The sequence below is a fragment of the Taurulus bubalis genome (genome assembly GCF_910589615.1).
Source record: "Taurulus bubalis genome assembly, chromosome: 7".
Classification (NCBI taxonomy): domain Eukaryota; kingdom Metazoa; phylum Chordata; class Actinopteri; order Perciformes; family Cottidae; genus Taurulus; species Taurulus bubalis.
Window position 1 is genome coordinate 25041958 of NC_136595.1, and position 27447 is coordinate 25069404.

General features: G+C 44.3%; 3 protein-coding genes across 3 annotated transcripts in view; 1 reads left to right on the plus strand and 2 right to left on the minus strand.

The window, feature by feature from the left end:
• Nucleotides 1-1053: 1053 nt before the first annotated feature.
• Nucleotides 1054-12109, minus strand: hook1 (hook microtubule-tethering protein 1; the record flags this gene model as incomplete). The annotated part of the gene is made up of 22 exons (XM_079221093.1): nt 1054-1276; nt 2212-2280; nt 2389-2490; nt 2917-3017; nt 3106-3188; nt 3283-3314; nt 3482-3569; nt 3806-3946; nt 4022-4088; nt 4178-4265; nt 5071-5181; nt 5272-5473; nt 5878-6018; nt 6109-6272; nt 7727-7810; nt 8620-8679; nt 8870-8937; nt 9195-9327; nt 9533-9583; nt 10357-10429; nt 10747-10832; nt 12065-12109. The coding sequence occupies 22 exons, from the start codon at nt 12107-12109 to the stop codon at nt 1118-1120; spliced, it is 2148 nt and encodes a 715-aa protein (XP_079077219.1). The 3' UTR covers nt 1054-1117.
• Nucleotides 12110-16150: 4041 nt separating this feature from the next.
• LOC306738906 (E3 ubiquitin-protein ligase RNF170) lies at nt 16151-19470 on the plus strand (the record flags this gene model as incomplete). The annotated part of the gene is made up of 5 exons (XM_079220834.1): nt 16151-16156; nt 17086-17194; nt 17509-17582; nt 17735-17845; nt 19126-19470. The coding sequence occupies 5 exons, from the start codon at nt 16151-16153 to the stop codon at nt 19468-19470; spliced, it is 645 nt and encodes a 214-aa protein (XP_079076960.1).
• A 417-nt stretch (nt 19471-19887) lies between these two features.
• The window catches only part of pfas (phosphoribosylformylglycinamidine synthase), a gene marked incomplete at its 5' end in the record, with an annotated part of 16466 nt that continues 8906 nt past the window's right edge, over nt 19888-27447 (minus strand). The window contains 18 exons of the mRNA XM_079221195.1: nt 19888-20456; nt 21139-21279; nt 21447-21596; nt 21695-21809; nt 21923-22005; nt 22117-22342; nt 22439-22584; nt 22688-22807; nt 23280-23435; nt 24091-24174; nt 24291-24471; nt 25322-25552; nt 25633-25869; nt 25956-26117; nt 26589-26650; nt 26743-26899; nt 26981-27054; nt 27155-27283. Of these exons, the coding sequence (XP_079077321.1) occupies nt 20143-20456; nt 21139-21279; nt 21447-21596; nt 21695-21809; nt 21923-22005; nt 22117-22342; nt 22439-22584; nt 22688-22807; nt 23280-23435; nt 24091-24174; nt 24291-24471; nt 25322-25552; nt 25633-25869; nt 25956-26117; nt 26589-26650; nt 26743-26899; nt 26981-27054; nt 27155-27283 (2768 nt within the window). The 3' untranslated portion in view covers nt 19888-20142. The remainder of the gene's footprint in view (nt 20457-21138; nt 21280-21446; nt 21597-21694; nt 21810-21922; nt 22006-22116; nt 22343-22438; nt 22585-22687; nt 22808-23279; nt 23436-24090; nt 24175-24290; nt 24472-25321; nt 25553-25632; nt 25870-25955; nt 26118-26588; nt 26651-26742; nt 26900-26980; nt 27055-27154; nt 27284-27447) is intronic.

Below are 27447 nucleotides of genomic sequence, written 5' to 3' on the forward strand. Positions count from 1 at the left end.
CTCCGACAAACACCGAAGGTAGCGGGACCAGCCCTGGCTCGACACCCGACTCAGGCATAGGGGACGCGGGCAGTAGCAGCGGGGAGCTAGCAGCAGCACTAGCTAGCGGTGCTGCTAGCTTGCTACAGCGGGGACACCCACTGGAGGTAGAAGCAGCTTGTAACCCTGCTTTTACTTTGTTTTTCTCAGAAGCCTCCGATCGGAGAATCAAAATGGGGCAAAACTACATCGAAACACATCGATGTTTGCTCAAGAAAGAGAGCGAGTGTTTTAAACTACGGTTTCAGTGAAGATGCACTCGCTTGGGAATAAGTAGAGCGCACGACTGGATAAATGAGACTCGGATTATACGGCACAAGTTGTGCGAGCGTTCATGAACGGATGTTTTGATAAAGTTTTGCTTGTCCAATTTTGATTCTGTGTTCACCGTATAGGCATGAGAGAGAAACTAAGTTATTACTTAAGAGTTTAAAGTAACACAGGGTGAGTAATTGATATACAAATGATCACGTTCAAGCTTTACATGATGGGCTGGTTCCATTTTAGTAGAAAAAAAAAAACAGGAATAGTGACCGATGCTTCAAAGCAGTTGGTGGCCAGCACCAAATATAGAGATATATATATTCTCAAAGACATGTGAAGTGCGTCTGTCAGCAGGATGACTACGTTAGTCCCTTAACGGCATCGTACGATGGTATAGTTCTCCAGAAATCAACAATCATCTGAAGTTAGTTGGCTTTAGAATTCAAGTTTTAAAAAACAATCACATTCTTAAATCAATATGTTATTTACGGGATCCAATTCGTAATAAAATAGTTAAGCATTCATTGACGTTTCTCTCATTCCTGTTCAAGTGCACATCATTAAGGTTAAGAGAGGCTGAAGGCTGTTTTTATTATAAAGTATTCAGCTGAGCTGCAAAGCAAACACACGGGGCAGAAGGTCTGCGGGTCCCTGCCTGGAGCAGTGCATTGTGGGACAGTACGCTGTGGTCTGATCCCCGAGCCCCGAGAGCAGATGTGTTTAAGGTCACTTGTAGTGCTCACTGGAGTGAGGGAGTGAGGGAGGAGGGTTTATCCCCTGACTGAATAAAAAAGGTGGGACTCTTTGACGAGGTCTACTTGGAGGCAGAGGCCGGCACGCTGACGGACAGCGCCCGGCGCGGGGCGTTGGAGACCTGCCGCTGCTGGGACAAGAAGGACTGGCCGGGCGACAGCATGGAGGAGGTGCAGCCGCCAAGGCGAGACTCGATCGCCAGCTTCTGGAAGTTCAGACTCTGAGGACGAAGACAGACAAAGGCAGATACTTTTAATGTAGATTGGGAAGTGATGTCTTTGTTTGATAAAAGGCTTTTATTGAATCTGTTCGTGCTTTTGGTATGAATGCTTGGTATAATAACCTAAACGTGACGGACTAAAGACAGCTGAGCTTTATTGTGAAGGAAGCGTGAGGTTTCCCTGACGGCCATTTTTGACCAGCAGGTTCTTCACAAGACCAGGTCCACATTAGGCCGTGGTTATAGTTTATGTACGTTATTTTCAATGAGACGATTGTCATCCGATTACAAACAGGATGCATTTACTGTCAAGTCTGTACGCTCAGAGATGGAATCTGATCTCGGGAGGTGTAGGCAGCATGTGGGCACAACCTGAACGATCCATCAAACGTACCGAAGGTTGTTAAGTTAGTGCCGATGAAAACCCAACATGTACTCATTTAGCTGCTTCACAATAAAAGCATTTAAATAATGTGAAGAGGTTAGGCAATTATTGGCCATTCTTCAATAAAAAAAAAAGTTTACTAATACTGCAGGGAGGAAGAGTAAGCAGCAAAATGACTCAAGAATTTGTAGGAATTGAGATGTTTATCCTCCGTTTTACAGCCGCTCCTTTGGCCATAAAAAATATATACGATCAGTAAAAAACAAACAAAGCCCAAGACGTCACAAACTCTTCCCTTAGGTTCAAGAGCAATACGAGTAAAACAAACCTTTGTTGCCCGTCCCTCCGCTTCATTTGCACATGTCATTGTTGTGGTTTTGTGCATTTTATTTTTATTTTACCATTTTGTTTTGTGTTTTTTTATCTTGTGCATTTGACTTCAAATCAAGTTTCCCATGCAGGGATTTAAAAAAAAAAAAAAAAGTGACTGAATTGAACAATAAAGTCACAAAAATCAGGATGAACATCAGATAAGTTGCATTAGTTTTACCTTGTTGTACCACGCAGTGACGACCAGCTTCTCCTCGTACTCTCTCAGTTTGTTCTGCTCACATTGACGCTGCGGAGGAAAATCAACCAAACGTGAGTCAAGTTTGAAAAACAACCAACAAATCCTTTAAAAAAAGAAAATATTTTGTACTGCGATCGAGTCAAAAAGCAGATTTACTTCCAGGTTGAGGATCTGCTTGTCCCGATCCGCTAAGTGGTTCCTGAGAGCCTGGATCTCAGCGGTGGCCGGGTTCAGTTTAGGATCCAGCGCTCGGATCACCTACAAGCACACATTTTATTTATATGTATTTATGTTATTTATTCATTTCAAACATGTAAAACAAGTAAAAACTAAAACTTAAATTAAAATGAATAGTTAACATATAAATGAATTCCATGTCCATAAAGGAGTAGCATGAAGTATACACTCGTATGATCACTTCCCTTCTCCATAACTCAAACAATAAAATCCATATTTATCATATAAACACACAACTCATAAACAATTAAACAAAATATCCCGTTGTCAATCAGATACAAGTTAAACAATTACCTCACGTTCATCCTCCCAAACCTTCCTCACCTTTGAACCTCTAAAAAATACATTTTCTTGTGCATCTGTTCCTCTCATTACAAATGAAAGGATCCTTCTGAAGTCAAAAAATTCAACAACAAAAAAAGAGTAAATATATATCTTTTCACTCACATTGCGAGCTTTCTCCAAGTACATTTTGTACCTCTCTTCCATGGCCCGCATGTCATCGTCCTTCTTCTTCAGAGCAGCGTTCAGCTCATCCAGCTTCAAGGCTGAGCGGTAGTGAAGAAGCGAAGGGGTTTCACTACATTGTGCTGCTGTGTGTAATGATGCAGAGGAGAGGAGGACTTTTATTCTTACAGGTTTGAGTGTTGTCGGGCTGAAGGTCCTCCAGCAGCTCTTTCTTCTTCATGATTTCGTCCTGAGCCTCGTTCAGCTGCACCCTGAGGAGACACAGGCCGTTTCTTTAGCTCCCTCTACTGGAGGACACGTGCACTCATTTTACATCTCAAGGATTGAAGCATAATTCACACTTACATGTGCGCATCCAGTTTCCGCTTCAGGTTCGACTGAAACAAAAAGAGAAATAATGTTACACTTTGATTTGATTAAGATAAGATAAGAGAATAAGATTCACTTTTCTTTCTGAAAACATACACTAATGTGCTTCCCCTCCATAACGCCATGCCAGCACACATTCAGAACAGCTTCATGAGGTCATAACTGGCACACTCACGTCGTCGGGTTTGGTGGCCTGACTCTGCAGCGCCCTCTGGAGGTCCTCCACCTGCTGCTGCAGCTCACTGAGCCGCTCTCGACTCAATCTGCAGATGCATCACAGTGAAGAGGGCGGGAATATCAACAAAAGGGTCACTGAAACACACTCTCAATCTGGATAGAAACTAAATAAAACCATCTTTGTTGGTCGTTCGTTACACCAGAAAAAGAGAAAATAAAGGCATTCTAGAAAAAGAGTACATTGCCTATCTTTTCAGCAGGTTTCCATAAATAAAAAAACCTGCATATACAAGCTCATTTTGGTAAAAGCGTATATGTTGACCTGTTCTCCGTGTCCAGTTCACTGCGCGTCTTATGTGCTTCCTCCAGCTGGCTCTGCAGGTCAGCGATCTTCTCCCTCTCACACTCCTCCTGCTGCAGCCTCAGCATCTTGTTCTCATGCTGCAGCCGGATGAACTGTTCTCTGAACAATCACATGCACACGGTCAGTGTTAACACACAACACACACACACACACGACAGAAGCAGTGTCCGTTACCTGTACTCAATGGGTATTAATTCAGCAGCCAGGTTTTCATGGCTGGGGCTGCTAGAAGGAAGAATTCCTACAGGGAGAAACGTTTCTGCGCTTTAGAATAGCAAAGTGGAAAAGTCAGATTTCAAGTGTCAGATATGAGCATCCTGTCACACACACCTGTTTGAGAGAGCTGGAGCTGTTGAGCCTGAGTGCATCGCAGCTCCTCATTGGTCTCCTTCAGAGAATCTCTCTCCATCATGGTCTTCTAGTGGAAGCAAGGAGAGTTTATTTCAGCAACAAGGCAATTCAAAGAGCTTCACGTAAAACATTAAAAGCATAGAGACAAAGTGTCACAGAAACAAAAAGACATTTAAATACAATTAAAAACAGCCATCAAACAGCCAAAAGAATAAAACATTTAAAAAAAAAAAAAAGATTAAATAGATGAAAACAGAAAAGTCAGACTTGATTCAAAAGAACTGACAGTTGCAGCACACCTGCAGTTTTCTGGGAGTTTGTTCCAGATATATGGAGAATACAATCTGAGCTCTGCTTCCTCAGGTCTAGTTTAGACTCAGAAAAGCATCACAGGAAATCACACAAAACTCCACCAAGACTGAGCACGGACCAATCAGAGTTCTGTAAAGAGCTACCGGGAGCTGTGGGCGTGGCTTAGGTGAGCGCGAGACGACAAAATAACATCCCGAAGAGGTTAGAATAGATGCTGCAATAGCATCAAGTATATATTTAATATATTAGTTTTAATTGAAAGAAGAGAAAAGAAACATCTTTTCTTGATGAAAAAGTAGTTTTCGCTCTTCTCCCGACTCGCTTAGGTAAAGGTTTGATTGACAGATGGTTCATCCAATCGCCTACCAGGTTTTTCTTTCATAATGTGCCTGCCCTTTCTCAGAACTGGAGATGTGTGAAGATAGTCTACAGTCTACTTTCAGGTTAAAAAAAAAAAAAGGCACAGATATGTGATAACAGTCCAAATGATTTTTTTATAAAAATAAAATACACAAATCCTTCTGCCGATTCTTCCGGACACATTTCAAAATCTGCCTCACCTCCTTCTCCTTCATCACAGTTTCGTGCTTTTCCTCCAACTTCTTCATCTCGTAGGCCAGGTTGTCCGCTCGCTGCGACTCCTCGGTCAACTTCCCGTGCAGTTTCTGGACCTGACGGCCGGCAAACCAATAAAAGAGTTACATAGAAATGAAACCCGTCCCGCGTGAGAGTCATAAGACGTGGCCGCTCCCTCCGCCCACCTGTCTCTTGTACGTCTCGAGCTGTGCGCGGGCCGCGTTGGCCTTGCGCAGTTCTTCCTCCAAGCTGACCGTGTTGTGCATGTAGGTCATGTTGTTCTCCTCCAGCAGCTTCATCTGCCTCTTCAGATCACCGAGATTCTCCAGTTTTCGTTTGTACGTGTCCACCGAGGCCTCCAGCATCACCACCCGATCAGAGCAGTTCCTGCAGAATAGGAACACAAGATGAATATCAATTTATAAAAAAGATGTGCTTCAGGAGGAAGACTTTTCTACCTTAGGGTCTAATCTCTCGTCTCTCCACTCACTCAGTTACACTTGTACTTTATTTTGAAATATCACATTGTGTGCTGGTGTTGTTTTCCTGCTTCTTTTTGGATGCACTCGAGAGGTCAACCTAGTCTCTCTCGCCCGTAGAGAGAAATATTTGTCTCAACAAGACATCAGTAAGTTTGTGAAATCATATGCAGACCCTCCCGCTCCACATAACATAGGAGACGGCTAGTTTCTCATTTCTTGTATTCTGCTCTCCGACAACAGAAAGCAGCTTTTTAATACAGTTTAAATACTTGATCGACCTTCACTTCCCCCACACACACACAAACAAACCTCAGGACGTCCAGCTCGTCTTTGAGGGCTCGAGACTCTTCCGCCAGGCCGGTGAGCTCGTCGTTGCGGTGCTGAACCTCGATCAGCTGCTTCTCCAACTCCTCACAGTGGATCCGGTAGTCGTCCTTCGCGGCCTCCAGCCTAAAAAAAAGACGCAAACGCACAAACTCGTTCAGACTTCAAGGTCGACCGCGATGAAGGTCGAGATGCAAGTCGAACGCCGGCGCCCACCTGAAGTTCTCCTCCTGCACCGCCTCCAGCTGTTGCTGCAGCTGGCTGTGTTTTTTCCCCGAGGGGGTGCTCGGGTCGTCGAACGTGTCCAGCTGATTGGCTCGGTCCGTCAGGACGTCGTTCTCAGCCAACAGGCTGTTCCGTTCCTCTTGCAGGACCGCCACCTGTCCAGGGGCAGGATGCTTTAGAGCCACTCACAAAGGACACAATTCTAACAAAGTTAAAGGTATAGTGGGGTATGAGGTACTTATCCATAGATTACAGTAGATGGACTGCTGTGGCCTTTTCTTTAATTCATTCTCTGGCTCATGAATAAAGTTGTATCTAATATTAATACACTGACAATAGACAAGTACCTCAAACAGCCCCACTTCAAATAATCTGAATATCTCTTCAAGGTGAAATATATATTTGTGTCAAGACAGCAGGAAGAATCTGTGACATCAAATCTCTCTTTGGACAATTATTTCATGCAAAGCAGCGAAGTCACATCTCTTCCTCTCCCAGCTGTTAAAGCAAACAGTTCAGTTAATCCATGCTGGAAGCAGCGCACAGACACAGCGCACTTTAAGCAAACATGTTAATGCACGGTTAGTTCGCTTGACTTCCCTCCCATCGTTCCCATCATCGTCAAAACATCCTCTCGGATCAGCGTCTCACATTAGAAACTATACGTTTAACTAGGACACTGTTCAAAAACAGTACCGTGTAAACAAATATATTCGTATGAAACATATATTGTATGCAAAATAACATGATAATATTAATATAAATAGTATAAATTACAATGGACAAAACAAAGAATATAAGAAAACTTCAATAACTCTTTCTATTCATTTTGCTTGGAATCATTATAGTAGATAGTTTTTTTTTTTAATTATAACAAGATGTAGATCATTATCACAAGAATAAAGAAACTTATTAAAAATAACACTGAATTATTTCCCAGTTGTATTTTTAAAACCAGTGTCTCCCCATATGAACTATACTTTAAGTTTCACATGGAACTTTTTTTATCAAAAGAAAACAAAATTGGGTATTATGACGCTGGAATAACGCCACAAAACATACAAATAAAAACACACACACACTCTCACACACACACACACACACTGCCCGACTCGTCCCGGGCAGAATCCCGACGGCGCCGTCTGTTAGCGGAGTTAGAGTCGAAGTTCGAGCTGGTTTAGACGGGTTTAATTCTCCTCCGTGTCGGACTTACCTCGCTGCGGCCGGAGACGAGCGAGACCGGCGACAGAGCAAAGCGATCTGTCGAGAGTCCAGGGGAACAGGTGATCAGTGCCCGGACAGCGCCGAGCGAGGCCTTGCAGCCGCGGCAGAGGATGGGCCGGCTGCCACAGTGGGACCCGGCAGAGCCCCGACTCTAAGCCCACAGTCCTTCTGCCACAGCAGCTCCAGACAATGGAGCCGAGCATTACAGAGAGTTACACAACTCCTGTTTATACTGTTAGCAGGCATGCGGTGCATGTGTGCACAGACACGGATATCTGACCATCGGCACGCCTACAGAAAGCACGGAGGCTCGACAGCTGTGAATAAATCATAATAATGTCGTTTCTCTGGTCTGTAGGAACACTTGCATAAGTCCTGTATTCACCTGCATGTCCAGCTCTTGGCAGCGCTGGGCCAACGCTTCCTTCTCTGCTAGAAGTTCGGTGAGTTCCCCGAGGGCTTTTTTCAGCTGCACACATGAGGGAGAAGCAGAATGAACCGACACGTACGTACAGCTCGTTCACATAACTGCTGCGATGCTCTGGAAGAAGTCTCAAAAGGCTTTTTGAACACCCAGCAGAGCGCTGGGATGAAGCCACAGATGGGGAACGTAGTACTAAAACGTAGCATTAGAACATATTACGAGAATGTAGTACCAGCAGAGCGCTAAATTGCATGTTTCTCGGTCAAAATCAGGTGCATAGAAACAGCTGTTTGACGCTCTCAGGTCTCTCTCTCGCTTTACAACCACGAAAAGCAAGCTGGTGTGAAAATTACATTTTAAAATGAAATACTGCCGTGCCGGCTACACATCATATTCCCCACACTTAATTAAATAAACATATTTGTTTGGTACAGATTCCTGCAAAAAAAAAAAAAAAAAAAAAAAAAATCACACCATAAAATATATTTTTCAGAGAGAAAACTGATACAAAATGTAGGATTCCATCTGATATTGCAAATTATGCTTACAATATCAGTCAAAATGTATTTATTATTTTGACTGTTATTGTAAGCACATGAATTAAAAACTGCTCAGCGCCAAAACTACACTGTCAACATTAACTGCAAATATAATATGAAAGTAATCATTACATTAATGTTAGAATGTTATGCAATATTGAGGGATTCTTACTGTGCTCCTATTTGGAGTGGTTTAATTTTGTGGATTTTCTTGATGTCACACAGTTTAAAGTCACATCTAACTACACAGCAGAAAGTACCGGCTTCGTTAAAACACAGCAACATTTCCCATTTAAGAATCCTTATGAAACTGACCTGCAGTTCCAAGTCCCCCGACAGTTCTCCAAACGGAGCCATGATCTCTTTGCTCATGAGCTGAAGAGGAAAACACGTCACTGGGTTTAATGGACCAAACAGACTCATTAGAATAGCTGCAAACCCCAAAACAAGCAACCACTGCAGTTGAAATCAAAGTTACTCAAATGCACAACTGCTCAGCCAAGCGTGCCCGTATATCTTTAACATCTGTAATCTGAGTGAATCTTTGATGTTCGGATGGACTGACCTCCTGGATGGCTGTCATAACAACATGCTGCACAGACTCCTCCAAAGTCATGATGATCTGAATGTATTCTGTCAATAGAACGAGAGAAAAACAATCAACTACACACACATCGACACACACATTTTCTACTTGTGTCCCACTTCCAAATGCAACACTGCAGTCATTGATTTCCCAGCCGGGCCGCCTGACGGGCTCTTCCTTTGTCAGAGGCTTGGCAGGGCAATAACCAAACATTGTTCGGCCTGAACCCAACAGGATTTTTGTACAGCACGGGCTCGCTCTGGGTATCTGTGGGTGTGTGCGACACAGATGCAGCCACACACACCTTGTTTACGCTCACATCTGACCGCACAGCCCAGCACGAGCTGCAGCAGCCTCCCCAGCTCCACGGGGTCCGAATGCTCCGCCACCACGGCCAGATCGGGCAAAGGGAAGTCGGACATCTCCTGAGCCAAGACCTGATGGACCGGAGACAGACGACAGAGTTATTCTACAGAGTTAAATGTGTTTACTGTGTGTTGATTTGGCAATGTGGATATTATACACTGTGGATGTTCTGTGTTCCAGGCTCGAACCGCTCGACTCCACGTAAACTGAGCACACAGAACCCAACAAACACACAGGAGTCTCACCTGCTGCCACCCATCAGCGGCCACAACCTACCTCAACATAATAGTCAACCACCATCTGAAGGATCTTCTTCAGGTTGTTCATCTGAATTCACACACACACAAGATTATAAAATGTTATCATCTCAGGTAATTGTCAAAGGTGAGGACCGAGAGGACAAACTCACGACAGAGATTCACTTCAAACATCATTTATGATCATGCCATGACAGAAATCAAGACTTTTCAAGTGTGCACAAGTGGAAATATGCCTTTTTCACAGCAGACATTTTGACTAGTCTTTAGCAGAAAATGTGCAAAATTTGATATTCAGAGTAGAGTTAGCTCCGTCAGCACCGCTGCCGTTAGCTGCCGGCTCAATGTTGAGAGCCGTGTGGAGGCAATCCCTCCGTTCTGACTATCATATTGAGAACCTTTAATGATTCTGTTCTACTCTTGTGTCCCAGTAAGCCCAGCGTGCAAACTACTGAGGCACCTCAACGCTATTATATGCACCTGTGCATTTCGTACTGCGGCATGTCAAAATGTCTAAAGAGGGCATCATGAAAGGGAAACAACGGCAACGGGGAAAACACAGTCACAGCCAAAGAGAGGGAGAGAGAATGGCAAGCATTTACATTTCCATGTGACGTTACATATAGACGACATATTTGGACAAACATACATGTACACATTTCACCAGAGGAGGAGTCAGAGTGCGGGCTAAGCCAGGAGAAGAACCCCTTGGGCAGGAAGGAGGTCAGTGTCAAGTGCAGTTTGGCAGGGTTGAAGCAAACAGAGGATTTAGCACACAAGGGTGGGGTTGGAGGGGAATCAGAGAGGACAGAGAGGGGACGGGGACGACTGCATTACTCGTACCTTCAGTCTCCAGTTGTCGTCCACATCGGTTTTGATACGGCCGAGCCATCCGTCAGAGAACCACGCCGGGTCTCTGCAGCACACAGAGCAAAGCAACAGCTCATCTACACAGAACTCCCTGATGTATTGAGTGCCATTCAAGGGCATATTCTTCTAGATAATACTCAATTTTTGCTTTCTGTCAACCTGCTTTTACTTTCAATAGCTATTTCCGCCAGTACGCAGAATTAACCAGCATTTTGTTCAGTAATGGAGGCATTTCCGATACTGGTATCGGTATCAGAAGAACTATAATTTGAGCCAAACTGGCAGACCTGGATAACCTACAGTGTGTTGCATTCCTGTGTGTGTGTGTGTGTGTGTGTGTGTTTCGTGTTTGTGCGCTCTCACATTTGATGCAGTGCCTGTGATATTGCCGCTCCAGTGGTCAGCTCCTCCACTGTTCTGCAGGGTGCAGGAGTGTTGAAGGTCTGCAGCTGAGAGGCACGAAACACAGCATCATCACAAGGACACGCAATCCATGGAGAATACAGTGAATTAAACATTGTTAATAATTATGTAAAATATGCATCACCTAATAATGTTTGATTTAAAGTTATAGATGAAACTATCCAGTAATAAAGTGAGTAGCTGAAATTAGCCCCAACTTTCAGAGCTACAACTTTAGTAATGCAAATACATGAATAATTAACTTGTAGTTTTTACTATTTGTCCACCAGATTGAGCAATTTTTAATGTTTGATCAATTATACTAAACTGGTTTCATGCAAACAAAAATAAAATGCAATCAATGTTATTGCTCAATGACATATCCAAGACTGTGAAAGAAGAAAAAGTCCCCCTAACACTTTGTATCCAGAATATAAATGAAATTAAAATGAATGTATATACAACAAATCTAACTAATACAATTTTATATAATATATATATATATATATATATATATATATATATATATATATATATATATATATATACACACATACATATATATATATACACACACACATATATATATATGCACGTGTTGATTGAGGTGGACATTGTTGTCCTCTAATGACATCCGAGAGTGAGACACTGTTTGTCAACAAGCTACCTGACTGGGATGCAGCCAGAGAGGAATTAGACGCCAGATGAAGTAATTAGCCTATTATTAACCCACGCAGTGGATCCACACAGCCACGAAGAGGCCTCGCGTGCAGCCAACTGAATTATGGCATTTAACGCGAATTATTGCATTTAAATCACTTGCACAAGGTGAACAAAAGAGCGGCATTCCACAAAATATCTGCTAGTTGGTTAGATTACAACTCTACACCCGACGAGCATCGGCTAAACTGAAGGATATTGTTGCTTTTTGCACCTTTAAAAACGGGTAACTTTACACTCATTCAGCCCGCAGCGCCTCCCGTGACGTCACCAACCGTTGTCGTCACACGTCGTAACGGCGGACTGTTGCTGTGAAATAAAGGTGATTTATAAGCTAATAATATAGGCACAGTGACGACGTTGACGTCAAAGTGACGACTAACTAGCTCCGTGTTTTCGTTCATGTTTGGCTGTTTTTTGTCGACTGGTGAAAAAAACAATTATTTTGTATTTTTCCGCCGCCACCTTCAAACAGGTAACGTTAACGCTAAACCTCCCGTGTTCCGTGTGTCACGCGACACGTTCCCATTACGTTAAAATGCAAATAAGATAAACTCACCCATATCACGAGGCTCTCGGACAGCGCCGTTTTGCTCGCGTTCATTTGTCCCTTCTTAGCTTCTTTTCCTCCACCTGTCAGCAGCGCTCTTCCGCTCCTTTCCTCTGCATTTGACCTCACCTGCTGCCGGGAGGGAGCTCTCTACGACAAACACGTACACTGGGGAGCCGCGGCGGCCGCTCCGCGATTAAAACTACGTAACATGTACGCGAATGGCGCAGCGTCTTCCGTTCTTCGTTGAGACGTCGCGTCCAATCAGCGTTGAGATCTGGGGAAATTGACGTCTGTGAAACCGCGCCGGAGCCAATCAGTGAGCGTGATCTGCGATTCACACACGCCCCTATAAACTGGACAAAATCAAAACATTTCTGATCTGTGTACATGGCTTCGCCTCGTTATTGGTGGATATGTAGCATGGATATATATTACATTTTATACATAATCAATACATGGGAATGGAACACAGTTAAATGTGCATTATCCACTGGATTTCATGAAATAAATACCATGTTGGAAGGTTACAGTATTTAATCTGCTGTCAAAACAAATAGCTCAATAAGAATTGTAAGACAACATTTAACAAGATTTCAAATACATTATATGGGTGTATATTTAATTATATATTTTTTTTTCTTCAAACATCACATTAAATCCATACTGTGTGTATATATATATGGATTTAATGTGAAAAAAAACTATATAATTAAACGTGAGGAAAGGCTACCAATTTGTTCAATAAAAAAGGAAAAGCATGATAAAAAAAATAATAATATGTAATACTAATATCAAATACACAATTTCAAGAATATTTGTTTTGACCACAAAAATACATTAATTACCTCAATAGCTGTTCTCTTTGCTTGGCTTCGTCTTCTCTGCCAATTGCACACATGAATAAATATTCATAATAAAAATGAATAGAATTCATTTGCTCATCCGACATGAAATCTCATTGGCAGCTTGTTTGACGTTTGACAAGCTGAGAGACTGTAAACGGCTACGCAACCTCACTTTATAACACAAATAATAATCCTGCATAGCCAGTTACGCCGGCTTTGAGTTGGATATTGAATACAAATAGAATGTTAATCCCCTTAAACCCTGCTTTTATAGTCTCTATAAAGCCTTTTTCTGTAATAAACCTATTCTCAGACAACCAGTAAAAAAAAATAACTTGGCTGCCGGCAAACCCTTCTCTGAATGTAAATCATCTCTCATGAATGCAATAAACCTGCTCACGTTATCATTGATACATCTCACGTGAGGGTGTGTGTGTGTGTGTGTGTGTGTGTGTGTGTGTGTGTGTGTGTGTGTGTGTGATTTTAATTTCAAGGCTACTGACTGCAGTCAATCAAAGATAACAAATCTCACATGGCTCACCGGCTCTGAGCCACAATATGGAAAATTCCAAACAGCGCTTGTAGAGTGTGTGTGTGTGTGTGTGTGTGTGTGTGTGTGTGTGTGTGTGTGTGTGTGTGTGTGTGTGTGTGTGTGTGTGTGTGACCTGAGACTGGACTTTACCCATGCGGCCTGCAGGAGCGTCCTCTGCCCTGTGTTTTACTGTCAGTGGGTGAGCGCCTCTGTTTTATCTCCTCACTGACTGATGGCTGCTATTTTTAGCCGACCTGACTCAGGATCAGTCTGCTCGGGCTGCAGGGAGACCGATGTGAAGGTCGTTGCATCTTCACTCACTACGAGGGACTGTGAGACAGAAAAACATGCACTGGTCAATTTGGAGGTTTGGGGCTATTTTGCTTCCAAAAACATCCAAAATACACATTTAGGTGTTTTATTTGTATTACTTTGTCTCACTGCATTTGCAGATTTCTTCTAAATGCACCAACAAGTTAACATTAGATAATTTGCACATTTAAACAAAACATTATAGTGTCTTCAAAATGGATGTTATTTTACAATGCTTTACAACACTTTCTTTCCTTTCTATATGCTGAGGGTTTTTACAGAGAGGTTTATTACTAATATTTATTTATTAATACATCATTCAGAACCTGATTTATACAACATTTTACTACTAAAAATCTGGCTCAAAATATTTGTTGTAATGCTGTTGACAGTATTGTCTGATTTATGGAGCCATAAAGAAAGATATCCAAGATCCCCTCTGAAAAAACCTTTGACTCTAATATGTCAACAAACTTTTACAATCATTTTGAACCTTGTTTTATCCAATGTTCAGATTTATGGTCTTAATAGGGATGCAAATTGTCACATATTCGATTTTTATCGTGCCTCATTTGCATATTGGAGCATAACATTTCAGAAAACTTGCACAAATAAAGAAAGTGTTCTAATGTAAGTAATGTCATGGTGATATCGGCAGTGTCTTCCCCTCAGCACATTTATTTTGGTAGTTTTTTTTTTATTGCATCATTTTGAGTCTGTTGGCCAAAACATGTACTTTATATTAATGATCAAATAAAGTATGGGAATAGTAGATGAATCTGCCGTCACCCTCCAGTGGGCCTACGAGACGCCTCCGTCTGTCCGTGACCTTTGGTGTAACGCGGTTAATGTCACGGACGTTCACTCCACTACCAATAGTTTATGGTCAGAGTGGAACTATACAGAGTAAACTTTGGGTAAATGATTGGCGAGGTCAGATCTAACCTACTTAAACACAGCGTGGCTTTCATCTGGTGGAAGGTCATTTGACCCCACAAAAAAAAAAGTTTGGAAGGAGGTGGCTGTTTTCAGATAAAGTGACTCCAACACTTTTAACCCTCAACATCTAACTTTCAGTCAGAGACGCACGCCCACCACTTTATTGATCTGACCGCTTCAAAGCAGGAAGAGCCAGAGAGCAGCTGATGTCGTCGATCATTAACAGGCCTCTGATTTATTTTAGAGTGATGCTGGGAGGCAGCGCTTCACTTCCCTCCAGCAGAACGCGTGACGACCTGCTTTCTGACTCGACCATGCAGCCGCGCCACGGCTCCCAGTGCGGGTGAGTCTCTCCGGGCTGAAGTTGGTTGTGTTGCTTTTCTGGGGTTGTGCGCTGCAGTTGTATTGGTGAGATGATTTAGGTTCAGCTCGTTCCATCTGATCTGTAACTCACACTAGAAAACAGTGAGCACTGTTCAGTTTATATTGTGTTTTTTTTTTTGTATCACTGCATTTAAAAGCTGCACAAAAATGAAGTTAAACTCCGAGCAAACCACAACAAAAACATGTTTTATCACGTGAAATAATAATGATTTGTTAATGACTTGTTTATCTGTTTCGCTGACCGGCCTAATTTCATGAGCTGATAGCTGTGATCGCTGTAAATACAAATTGCTGATGAAAGTCGTGCGGTGCAAAAGTTGTTTAAGATGCCTGACGAAAGATTGTATTTGACTATTGACATAATTTCACTGTTTTCCATCCAACATCTGAATCTTGAGCAGCTTTTCAAAGCGTTTAAATGCACAATCCTTGTTGCTTCAAACACAGCATCTAAAGCAGTGGGTGGCGGGCCGTGGATTTTGTACCTGCGCTTTCAGTGCCGTCTGAGTCTCGAAGCAGCGGTCTCCTGGGTCTCCGGTGTGCACAGCCGAGCAGACAGCAACAACGGAAATGAGCCGCCACAAGGTGAGAGCTTCACACACACACACACACACACACACACACACACACACACACACACACACACACACACACACACACACACACACACGGGAAAAGGATATTATAAAGGATATTATTACTGGAAAGCACTCCCCGTGTGATGACTATTATTGCTTTTCTTGTAGTGTCACAGTCTGGTGGTGAGAGTTGCTGCCAGACAGATGGCGATGACCTCACTTTTAGGAAACAATAAAACCATATAATAAAAAAATAAACCTGTGCCGAATAGGGCGGGTGCTAGAGCCTCTTTGTCAAGTGTTTACAGGGTAAATGTAAGCACAAGATCTAAAATACAATATCAGCTGTGGTTACAAATTATTATTCCGTACCTTTAAGTTCCTGGAGTGTTTGGTTAGGAGTATAATCCTCAATTTAAATGACATTTTCATCCTTTATTTATATTTTAACTTCAATCCATAATCTTCACACCGTCTGGTGTCATTTTTACTACAAGCCGTCATGTCGGTACTGTAACAGTACTATGTAAATACTTGATATCATGTGAATTAGTTTGTGTAAAATAAAGGATATTTATTTAAAAAAAACAAATGACACATGATTCTGTGGTTTTATTATGTATTTATTTGCTAATTCCATTTCTTTCAGCAGAGCAACACTGATATGTCAGCGGATCCGATTGGTACAAAACATTTTAGTAAAAAAAAAGAAAACTATAGGATGTGTCCAAAGTGAACAAGATTCCTCAATTCCATTAGCTCCCGTTAGCCGGACTTTAATGCGGTGCAACTCGGGTCCCCACATTTGAGGCAAACAGTCCACATCAAATAGTAATCAGAAAATACATTATATATTAGGATTGTGGAATTCAAAAGAAAATGCCACCATATAAAACATGTACTACTTTATAAAGGCCTCTTATAAATAAGATAACTATTTATGACAAGCACACGATATACAGAACCACTCGGGTTTGCAAATTATCAGTCAAAACAATACTTTAATCATATACACAAATCTTTTAATATACTGTATATATGAATATTTTAAGCGTCTTGGTTTATTTACTTTTGTTATAAGTTATTTAAGGGGGAAAAAGCGACACCAAATAAGAAAAGGATTTTAAAAAAAAGGATAAATTAAAGGACAACAGCTTATAAAAACACAAAAGGCAGTGAGTGAGTCTGAGATGCTCGAAGCATAAACATCCTACTAACTCTGTGTGCAGATTTCAGCTCTAATAATCTGTTTTCATGTCTAATCCCAAACTTTGGCCTCATCACATATATCACAGTAACATATAAGTTAAGGGATAAAGGTTACGTTTCATTACTTCTTCTTCTTCCTCCTTCCTGTAATATGTTTCCTATTTCCTTCTTCCTGTCGTCCACCTCTCATCCCTTCTGCATCCTTCTCTTTTCCTCTCGTCTCTCCAGGAATCCACACATCCATCGGGTCCATCCGGACACCGGGACCGGCATTGTCCGGTCTGCTTGCAGACGGCCCGCTTCCCCGTCCGGACCAACTGCGGCCATTTGTTCTGTGGTACGAGACTCCTGCGTTTGTGTCAAACCAGCAGTGTGGATGTTATATTTCTATGACTAATTCAGTGTTTTCCTCCCACTGGCGCTGGGCCAATGTATTAGCTCTCTGGAACTTTAACAAAAATACAGAAAGCTATTTAGTCTTCTTCATATAAATGGATGAAATCCTGATATACTCGGCTTATAGCACAAATTAATAGTTTAAAAAAACGTCATCAGACACCCCTTCAAATACGAAGGCCTCATGAAGCCCCCCTCGTGGTTGGGATCCAGTGCATTATGGGATATAAACTCGTGTTGGTGCCTGTGTTGCAGCTCCCTGTCTGATGGCCTACTGGAGACACGGGTCCTGGTTGGATGCGATCAGCTGTCCTCTCTGCAGACAGAAGGTACAGCAAGCAGTGAAAACACAGTCCAGATTTAGTCAGTGGATCTCAGCTTTAATTTGAGTCTAATTTGAGTCAACGTTTGAGTCATAAGTCACCTGCCTGGCTCCACAGAATGAGTGTGAAACGTGTGATTACATCATTGTGGTTTCCAGGTCAGTGTGCTGTGTAACCTGTTCAACGAGACTCGATCCGACCGCCAGTCAAAGGAAGTTCTCGGGGAAATCTCAGACTACAACAGACGTTATTCTGGAGCCCCGCGAGGGGTCAGTAACACTTCATGTGACCTCAAACATTCTCACAGTCCTTCCACGTTATAGTCTTCCTTGTTCTCCGCCCTTTCACCTGCGTGGTTTCAGGTGATGCAACTCCCTCTTGCAGCCCTCTGATAATGGGTTTGGTGACAGGAACACCACTTAAGCAACCTCAAGGGCTTCTGGTCCGATACAACCAGTAAGTCCAGACAAAGGAGGCGTCTGGAGTTACTGGTCCCAGCAGACACTCCCAGCTGCCCTACTTAGGATGGGTGTTGCCTTTCCTTTGGAATACGGACAACTGATTCCCCGCGTGGATCTCCTCCACTAACTCGATGGGTCTGAATTTTCAGTTTAAACCGATACATTTTCCATGCAGTTGTTTACATTTTTATATATATATAGTAACTTTATTTATATAGCACCTTTAAAAACAAAGTTCACAAAGTGCTCTACAGAGAAGCAAAGAAGACATAACTTAAATATCGGTAAACAAAAAGGACCATAGGCAATGAATACTACAATAACCAAAACAAACAAATACATACAATATACAAACAAAACCAAGGGAACAAAGGAACAGCATAATAGATCATAAAAGGACGACATCACTTAAAAGCAATTCTATAAAAATGGGTTTTAAAAATACATGTATTTGTTTTTTATCATAGGCAATCCATCATTTTTTTGGCATACTTTTATAGACCATATAAGATCTTGAGGAATGTGCTCTTGCAGTACATCTGTATCTTTATCTATTCACTCATTGTAAAAAAATACTCTCGGGTAATGAACATGTATTGACAGCTCAAGTCTTTTTGTTTCTAAAAACACCAAATGTTTACAAGACCCGACCCTAAAATATGACTTCTTTTTTTTTACTGGATTTGTTGTCTTATAATAATATTGTTCCGGACTATTCTCACTTTAAAGGGAGACACAAAAGTACAGAAGTACAGAAACGTAAAAAATAAATAATTTAGATTCTTCCTGCCTCTCTTATTTTTTAGTTTGTTTGGTTACTTTATTACCGTAGGTAGACTTGGTTTGCAGTAGAAAACGAGGCATCAGTCTCGACATACATTAAAACAAACAGACAACCACGATAAAAGTACTCAAAGCTCCAGATCAGTGCTGTTATAATTATGATTTGTTCACCTGCTGGAACAAAGCTGTTTTTATAACGCTCTGTTCTGCACCGTGGTTCTAAATACCTCCATCCGTCTAGAGGGGAGTTATGTTCAACCATATACCATATTTTAATACCCGTCGTCTCTTCTTGACCCCTCCAGGTGACGGGCTACCTGTGTGACGCCCCCCTCCTCCTGCAGTTGCTGGCCCGCAGCCTGGGCACCATCGGAGGACTGGTGTGGCTGTTCTTCTTCCGGGTGGCCCTGTGCTGCGTGGGGACCGTGGTGTCCCTCTCCTCCCCTCCTCTGGACCCCGTCTCGTCCTCAGCGACCCCCCTGGAGACGGACCCCTCCCTGTGCGGCCTGCTGGGGGTCCTGGATGACCTGGCGGCGGTCATCCTGCTCCTCATCTGCGTTATCAACATCAACCAGCAGATGGCGCCAGAGAGAGACGGCCGCTCAGCGGACGCTCCGACCTCTCGAGCCGTGATGGAGAGTTCTCTGTAGACGGACGCTGCTGGAGCTGCTGACGTGGACTTTTATTGGATTTAGCTGTAGCACAGCGTGTAACAGACGCCATGATCGCCGGCTTGAGCCTCTTTGTCAAGTGTTTACAGGGTGAATGGAAGCACAAGATCTAAAATACAATATCAGCTGTGGTTACAAATTATTAATCCTTACCTTTAAGTTCCTGGAGTGTTTGGTTAGGAGTATAATCCTCAATTTAAATGGCATTTTCATCCTTTATTTATATTTTAACTTCAATCCATAATCTTTACACCGTCTGGTGTCATTTTTACTACAAGCCGTCATGTCGGTACTGTAACAGTACTATGTAAATACTTGATATCATGTGAATTAGTTTGTGTAAAATAAAGGATATTTATTTAAAAAAAACAAATGACACATGATTCTGTGGTTTTATTATGTATTTATTTGCTAATTCCATTTCTTTCAGCAGAGCAACACTGATATGTCAGCGGATCCGATTGGTACAAAACATTTTAGTAAAAAAAAAGAAAACTATAGGATGTGTCCAAAGTGAACAAGATTCCTCAACAAGTATTCCAGCATTAACGAAGCAAACAGACCACAGCGAGTAAAAAAAAAAGAATTAACACGACTTTCAGTTGACCCACAACCACAGAAGGACAAAGCTTTGGCGGCACCGGCGGCGCGTCAACCCTCCGCGCCGCTGCACCAGGCTGCTGCGTTCTGGAACATGCGTAACCACGGTGACGGCGTGAGGGAGGGTCTGAAGTCCCTCGGGGCCCAGGGCCACTGCCACCCCAGGGTGCAGCGCTCCGGGTGGGGCATCATGGCCAGGTGCCTCCCGTCCCTGGAGCAGAGCCCCGCGACGCCCCGCGGGGAGCCGTTGGGGTTCAGAGGGTACTCCTCGGTGGGGAGACCCCGGTCGTCCAGGTAACGGACGGGGGCGAGCCCGCCCGAAATAATCTGGTCCTCGGCCAGCGGGCTGCGGAATTGCATCAGACCTGTGAAGGGGAAAAAAATAAATCAATATCAAACACAGCTGTTTGATTACAGAGCCTGTGATGAGTCAGCAGAATTAATCAATGAGTGCGTCCACAATACCCGCAGTATTACGTATGGAAACATATAGTATGCCCCAATACTAAGTATTTAAAATGCAGTTTGACAAAAATACCAGGATGTTCTTTCAGGGTTCATACACATTCTGACCAATGGATTTCCATGACTTTTAACCACTTTTCCATGACTAAAAATGTTGTGAAATCTCAGTGTAAACATGAAAAAGTGAGAAGATGTAGCAAAACTAGCAATGAGAATACAAAGCATACAGTAAACCTTAAATGACAAATGAATGAGACAATAATTTGATTAAAAGAATAAACATTGCTATAGATGCCTGTATGTCTGCCTGCTTATATTTTGAGCGTCTTTCTTTTAAAAGCATATTAAATGGACGTCATGAACACATGAATATAAAACATTTCCATGACTTTTCCATGATGACGTTAACTCTATATGTAGACGCCACCCGAGTACAGCCAGGTGTTTTTGGCTAGAGAGCGGAAGGGCAAACAGTTTTCAACCGCATTTCGAGACAAAGCGGGTTTTTCATTTATTTTTCTGCTGCCGTTATGGAATAAAAGGAAGTTTTTGAAGCGACAAGGAATGCGCTCCGACACGTACCTTCTCCGTGTGCGACCCAGACTCCCAGAGCCGAGCCCTGCATGCCTCTGAGCCACACGGACGGGGACTCCTGGATCCCCACGCTGACGAACCGGGACTCGAACCTGCCGGACTTATTGTGGGTCAGCACCACTTCGGTCTCTGAGGGGAAGCGTTTAAAAATAAAAATCAGCAACCTCTCTGATGACTACGTAAATCTCTTCGCATGTTGTATATATATGTGTGTGTGTGTGTGTGTGTGTGTGTGTGTGTGTGTGTGTGTGTGTGTGTGTGTGTGTGTGTGTGTGTGTGTGTGTGTTCCTTCTTACCAGCGCCGCCCTCGTCCTCTCCCACCCAGCCCAGCAGAGCCAGCAGCTGGCAGCCGTTACACACTCCCAGACTCAGCGTGTCGGCCCGGCGGCGGAAGCGATCAAACTCAGCCTTGGCTTTGGGGTTGTATGCGACAGTAGCCGCCCAGCCTGTCATGAAGGATGAATGGAGTTAAATAGTGCGTGTGTGTGTGTGTGTGTGTGTGTGTGTAGCAAAGATGTCTACGATCTCGTTGTCGTTTATTTGCCTTTAGCTGATCCCAGGACGTCCGCGTAGCTGAAGCCACCGACAAACACGACCGCTTTGAAGGACTCCAGAGTCATGGAGCCGGAGCACAGGTCCTGCATGTTGACGTCCCACGCCTGCACAAAACATTTAAAAAGACAAGCGTCACACACACACACACACACACACACACACACACACAAGCTCCGGGCAACAGACCAGTCCAGCTAATAAAGCTTGAAATAGTCACCTCAAAGCCCGCCATGTGCAGCGACACAGACATCTCCCGGTCCCCGTTGCTGCCCTCCTCCCTGACCACGGCGACACGAGGCCCTGAACGCACAAACATCAAGCACTTAGTGGTTATAATGACACAAAGAGGTCAAATAATAATTGAAGGATTACTTGCAACATGTTTGAATTCACGACATTGTAAATGTGTACCGCTGCTCTGGTTCTTACTGAGCTGGCTGATGCTGGGGATGTCAGCGGGGTCAAAGGTCAGTTTGAAGTAGGGCTGCGTCCTCTTGGCTAGCCCCTCCTCTTCCTGTTTAACACAGATCTCATTGGCCTGGAGGCGCTCCAGCTGGAAACTGGTGTCCTCCCATAATGCTCGGAGGTCAGGCAGCGGCTCTCTCAGCACCTCCTGTCCGTCCACGCGGACGCTGACCTGCAAGACGAGGGAGAGGGGGAAGAAACACTAAACAACGGTCACCACAGATGAGACGAAAAGCCGCGGACGTGCGCGCCGAGGTCGATGCCTCACCACAGCCTCCGGTCCGAAGCCGCAGGTCCTGCCGACGCGATGACACCCCACGCCGGCGTCGCCGTACCTCCGGCACACGGCCTCTTCGTCCCGCTGAGAAACCTCCAGAACCAAACCCAGCTCCTCGCTGAACAGCAGCTCCATGACTGCGTGCGAGCAAAAAAAAAAAAACATCCGCATGAGTTCATCGCGATTACAACGAACGCAGTGGGTTCTTCCCGCGAGACGGAAACGCGTCGGCTCGCTGACCTCCGGCTCCTTGCGACGGCAACTCGACGTCGATCCCGCGGTTTCCGGCAAACGCCATCTCCAGCAGGCAGGAGATGAGGCCGCCGTCGCTGACGTCGTGTCCTGCAGTCAGCAGGCGATCTGAAGGAACGGAGAGAAATACAACTAATTTAAAAAGGTTGCATACTGAGTGGGTGATAAGAAAAAAAATAACAAGGTTTTGATGCTTTTTATTAACTCACACTTCAAACTAGATTATCCTAAAAGCATGCAAGATAATAAAACAGGATGAAGGAATGCACTTCAATGTATTTGCCCTTGATTTATTCTGTCGTTTTCTTTTATTTGAATTTATCAATGTTTTTGCTGTTTTGTTTCTTTTGTCCTCTGAGTGTTTATGTGTGAAAGTTTACGCTGCCATCCTTTGTAAATTAATTAAAAAAAAAAATCCAAAGAATATTCTGGCTACATAAAGGTTAAATAAATAAATGATATAACACACAATAGAACCACTAGGTGGCTGTATATCACAGCACAAAGCGGTGGCTTTGCAGCTAGAAGAAGCTAAAGAGCAATTAGCTCACAGACTTAAATCACAGGAAACAAAGCTCACCGTGGAGGAGTTCCTGGGTGGCGTTGAAGCCGGCGGCGAACAGTTGCGGCTGCTCCAGGTCCGGAGAGCGGTCTCCCAGCTGGCTGTAGCACTGAGCCAAGGCCGAGCCGCCCAGACGATGGCGGCCGGGACTCAGAGGAACCCACAAGAGCACGCCTGCAGACAGAGGAGACAGAGCAGAGCTTTGTAGAGAGAAATGTTTGCATGCTTCTTCCTCTGAGTGACTTTAAAGCGACCTCTTTGTCCTCCTACCTGTCATGCTATCTATCAGTCTAGACTATTTTGAGTGTTGGAGAGAAGGCACAAGTCTCTAGGGCCGATATCTCGATTACATCTATATATTTATATTTTAAAAACTAAACAGCAACGTCTCTTCCCAGAAAGCACAACCCTGTTATGAAAACTGCTCTCAACAAGGTGTGTGGATTATCTTCAGTGTATAAACTTAAATAAAAAGCCGTCTGTATGTCGTCCAAGTGTTCAGCTGACTTTTGCCTTTTTAAAAATGTCTCTGCTGGCTTTAACAAAGCAGCAGGAGGACAGAGGACAGGAGGGAAGACTCCTTATCGTTATCCGGAAACATGATGCATCTTATTGACACGTTAGATTGGTTTCCAGGCAGAGTTTATATCGTGAATTTGCGGCTGTAAACATCCCTGTTGCCGCTCGCATGCAGACAGACAATAAGTCTGACCTGCTCCCCAACAGCAGTGTTGTTGTTTATGTCGAAAGTCCTATCGTCATCACATTATTGAGCAACGCCACATGTCAGGTTGTCCTCATGTCGTGCAGCGGCCCGGCGGTTAAATACCTTTTCCATCTGGATCCTCCAGGTCGGGCGTCACAGTGGCTGTGATGTCGGGACAGACGGCGTACGCAGAAATAACCAGAGCGCCTGAGACAGAAGAAGTTAAACTGAGACAAAATATTACGCTTATTGCCTTTTTTCCCCCAAAAGATACCGTCTCCCTGCAGCCGTGCACACTCATGCAACACCAGCGCGTTCAGGACCTGGAGCTTTGACCGTGTCTCCTCCCACTCTGGCGGCCATGCTCAGAGAGTCCTTGCCCCCGTCGATGGCCACGCCCAGCTGACCCATGACCTCGCACATGGCCTTGCAGGCGTCCCACAGACGGGCGCCCTCGCCGGGCAGCTTGGCGGCCCACATCCAGTTACCGCTGCACTTCACATCCTGGAGGGGGGGGGAGAGAGAGAGAGAGAGATCCATTTTAAGGTGAGACGGTACTGGCAAAAACATGATATTTTTGCTTCCATAACATGTTTGCTTTCAGAAATAAATAAACATAAAAGGTGTTTATTTTACTACTTATTATACTAATTAAAATGTTTCTTTTCTGTTGCCTTTAATTGAACTAATGTCAAGGATTTTTGATCAATTTCTGCATTTAATTTCTTAAACGGCACTGCAACTTTTATTCTATATTTTGCTTTTTTACTGTTTTTTTTTACTGTTTTAATGAATGTTCTTAATTATTTTAAAATCTTGTTTTCTTCTGCATTATGTTTTGATGCTTTTAGTGGTTTTATGTGAAGCACTTTGAATCGCCTCGCTGTTGAAATGCGCTCTACAAATAAACTTTGTAGCCTTATTTTGTCTATTAGCGTCCAGTTTCTTTCCTCTCTATATTCTGAAGGTTTTTACAGAGCGATTTGTTCATATATCATTCACAGCCCGATTAATACAACATTTTATCACAAGAGACATTATTTATTGCAAGTATTTTCTAATTTATGGAATGATACAAAGAGTTATCAAACATTCCCCTCTGTAAAAACCTTTGACTCTGATGAAACAATCATTTTCAATGTTCAGATTTCTGTTCTGGTAATAATCAGATATTGCCACATTGAGCATATTCAAACAACAAGTTTCAGAAAACTGGGGGATTTTTTTACTCTATTCACAAGTAGCGTCTCCCCTTCACCTGAACCAACGCTAACCTGAAGGTCATATTGAACTCATGCTCCATCCGTTTGAAAAGGACCCTTTTGATTGGCTGCCTTCGAGGTTCTCCGCTCACCTTCAGCGCCGTCACTCTGGCAAACACCAGATTGGTCAGCGCCTCTCCGACCGCCATGCGCGCGCCGGCTGCGGGACACACCAGGCCTTTGATTGGCTGCTCGCCGATGGCGGTGGCCGCTCCCTCCAGGCCGAACGGCGACAGAGCGACGACGGCCGCGTCGGCCAATGGGGTGTGGAGGGGGCCGACGCATTGTTGCTGGGCAACCAGCCCCGTCACCGACCGGTCCACCTGAGAGGGGAGGAGGGAAGACAGAGTCACAACGTGTCCACATGGATGTTCTTCTAAGAGACAGGGGGGAGGAGCCACACCTTGTTGGTCAGGTAGCGCTTGGACGCCACGGCCGGCAAACGCAGAACTCGGTCCAGGGCGTCTTTGACCTTCAGCCCGGCAGGAAGAGCCAGAGGTCGCAGGGTCTGGGCCCGGCGCTCCATCTTAAAATCCTTCTGCGGCATCTTGCCCAGGACCCACTCCAGCTGCAGGTCCACGGGATGCCGGCCCCCGTCGCCGCCGCCGCCGCCGTCTCCCTCGTCGTCCACCAGCACGATCTGAGGGGAGCAATCAGACGGAGATGAAGATCGTTGAGCAGCGGCGGGGAAGCGGACGGATCGGCGCAGTCGGCGCCGCAACGTGCCTTGCCGTCTCCGGTGATGTTTCCCACGAAGTCCACGGGACACTTCTCCCTCTGGCACACCCTTTCCAGGAAGTCGCGGTCCGCCGGGCGCAGCAGCAGGGCGTTGCTCTCCTGGTACTCTGCGCCCCACAGCTCCAGCACGCTCAGTGTGGGGTCGCCTTTCTACCGCACAAAGACCAAGAGAAGAAGAACACAAATAAATTAAAATGCATTGGTGGGGGGGTTTGGAAAAAGAGGGGAGGGGAAGGGTTCATGATATTTGAAATATCAGTCAACTATGGTTGTGTTTATCAGGTTAAATAAAGAAAGAAAAGACATCTTAAAGTGTCTGAACGTGAGGAGGCCGAGGCTGCCTTGGTTTTTTGGTTCGAGACCCGTGTTTAACACAAGCTTTAAGGATTTGAAACAATTTGTTCTCCAATATATGGAATACATCAGCAAATATAATATTAATATCATCTCAATCTCGTCCTCCTTTAGTTTAGTGGTGGCAACGTGAAGTCACATGACCATGATCTTAGCTTTTTACTTCTTCGGGATGAAAAAAAGAGATCTCAGTCGACTGATATCAATAAAACCGATTATTAAAATAACCAACGAAGAAGAGGCCGTCTTGCTTCTCGTGCCGATTACCTTGAATCTGCTGCAGTAGATGACGGCTCCCGCCGGCTCGCTGAGCTCCTTAAGCACATTACCTGATGATGAGAATATGATTTTAATTGTCTCCTAATCTGAGTTTCTTTTTATGCATGAAAACCTGAAAAAGAAGCCGCAGAAGTTCCCCCACCGTTTCCTCCCGCCCCCTGGTCGTGGATGCTGCAGATCGGGTTCCCGCCGCTTCTCTCCAGACACGCCCTGAGCGCTCGGTTCATCTTCTGCTCCATCTCGGCGTCGCCCCTCTGCACGGCGCCCAGATCCCTGGCGCTGGAGTTGTCCCCCTGCACCTGCAACGCCACAAATTTGAGCATTTGAAAAATCGCCGCGCCGGGTGAGGTCGCGCTGCCGTGCATCAAAGGTTAGCGTACCTGCACAGAGGAGGCCGCTCCGCCTCCCACGCCGATTCTGTACACGGGCCCTCCGATCTTCACCACCTCCATTCCTGATGGACGAGCGCAGCAGAGGGACAGACGGCGCGAGTCGTTAATCGATGCCGGTGTGTAAATATAGCCGGCGCATTGATTTTAAAACGCGCTCGTTACCGGTCTCGGCCGCTTCTTTCTTCACATGCGCGTCTTCGATGGAGCCGAGGCCGCCGCTGAACATGATCGGCTTGATCCACTCCCGCCGCTCTCCGTCCGCCAGCCGCATGCCGAAGGAACGAGCGAAGCCTGGGGGGAGGGATCGGAAGAAAAGGCTGAAGCGATTCCATATCGATCAATCCATCTGCAGCCCGGCAGAAAAGCAATTATGACTAAAGGAAAAGTGATGATTTGTTTTTGTGATATATCGAGTTGAAACAACTGCAACACATTTGACGATTTCAGTTTCACAG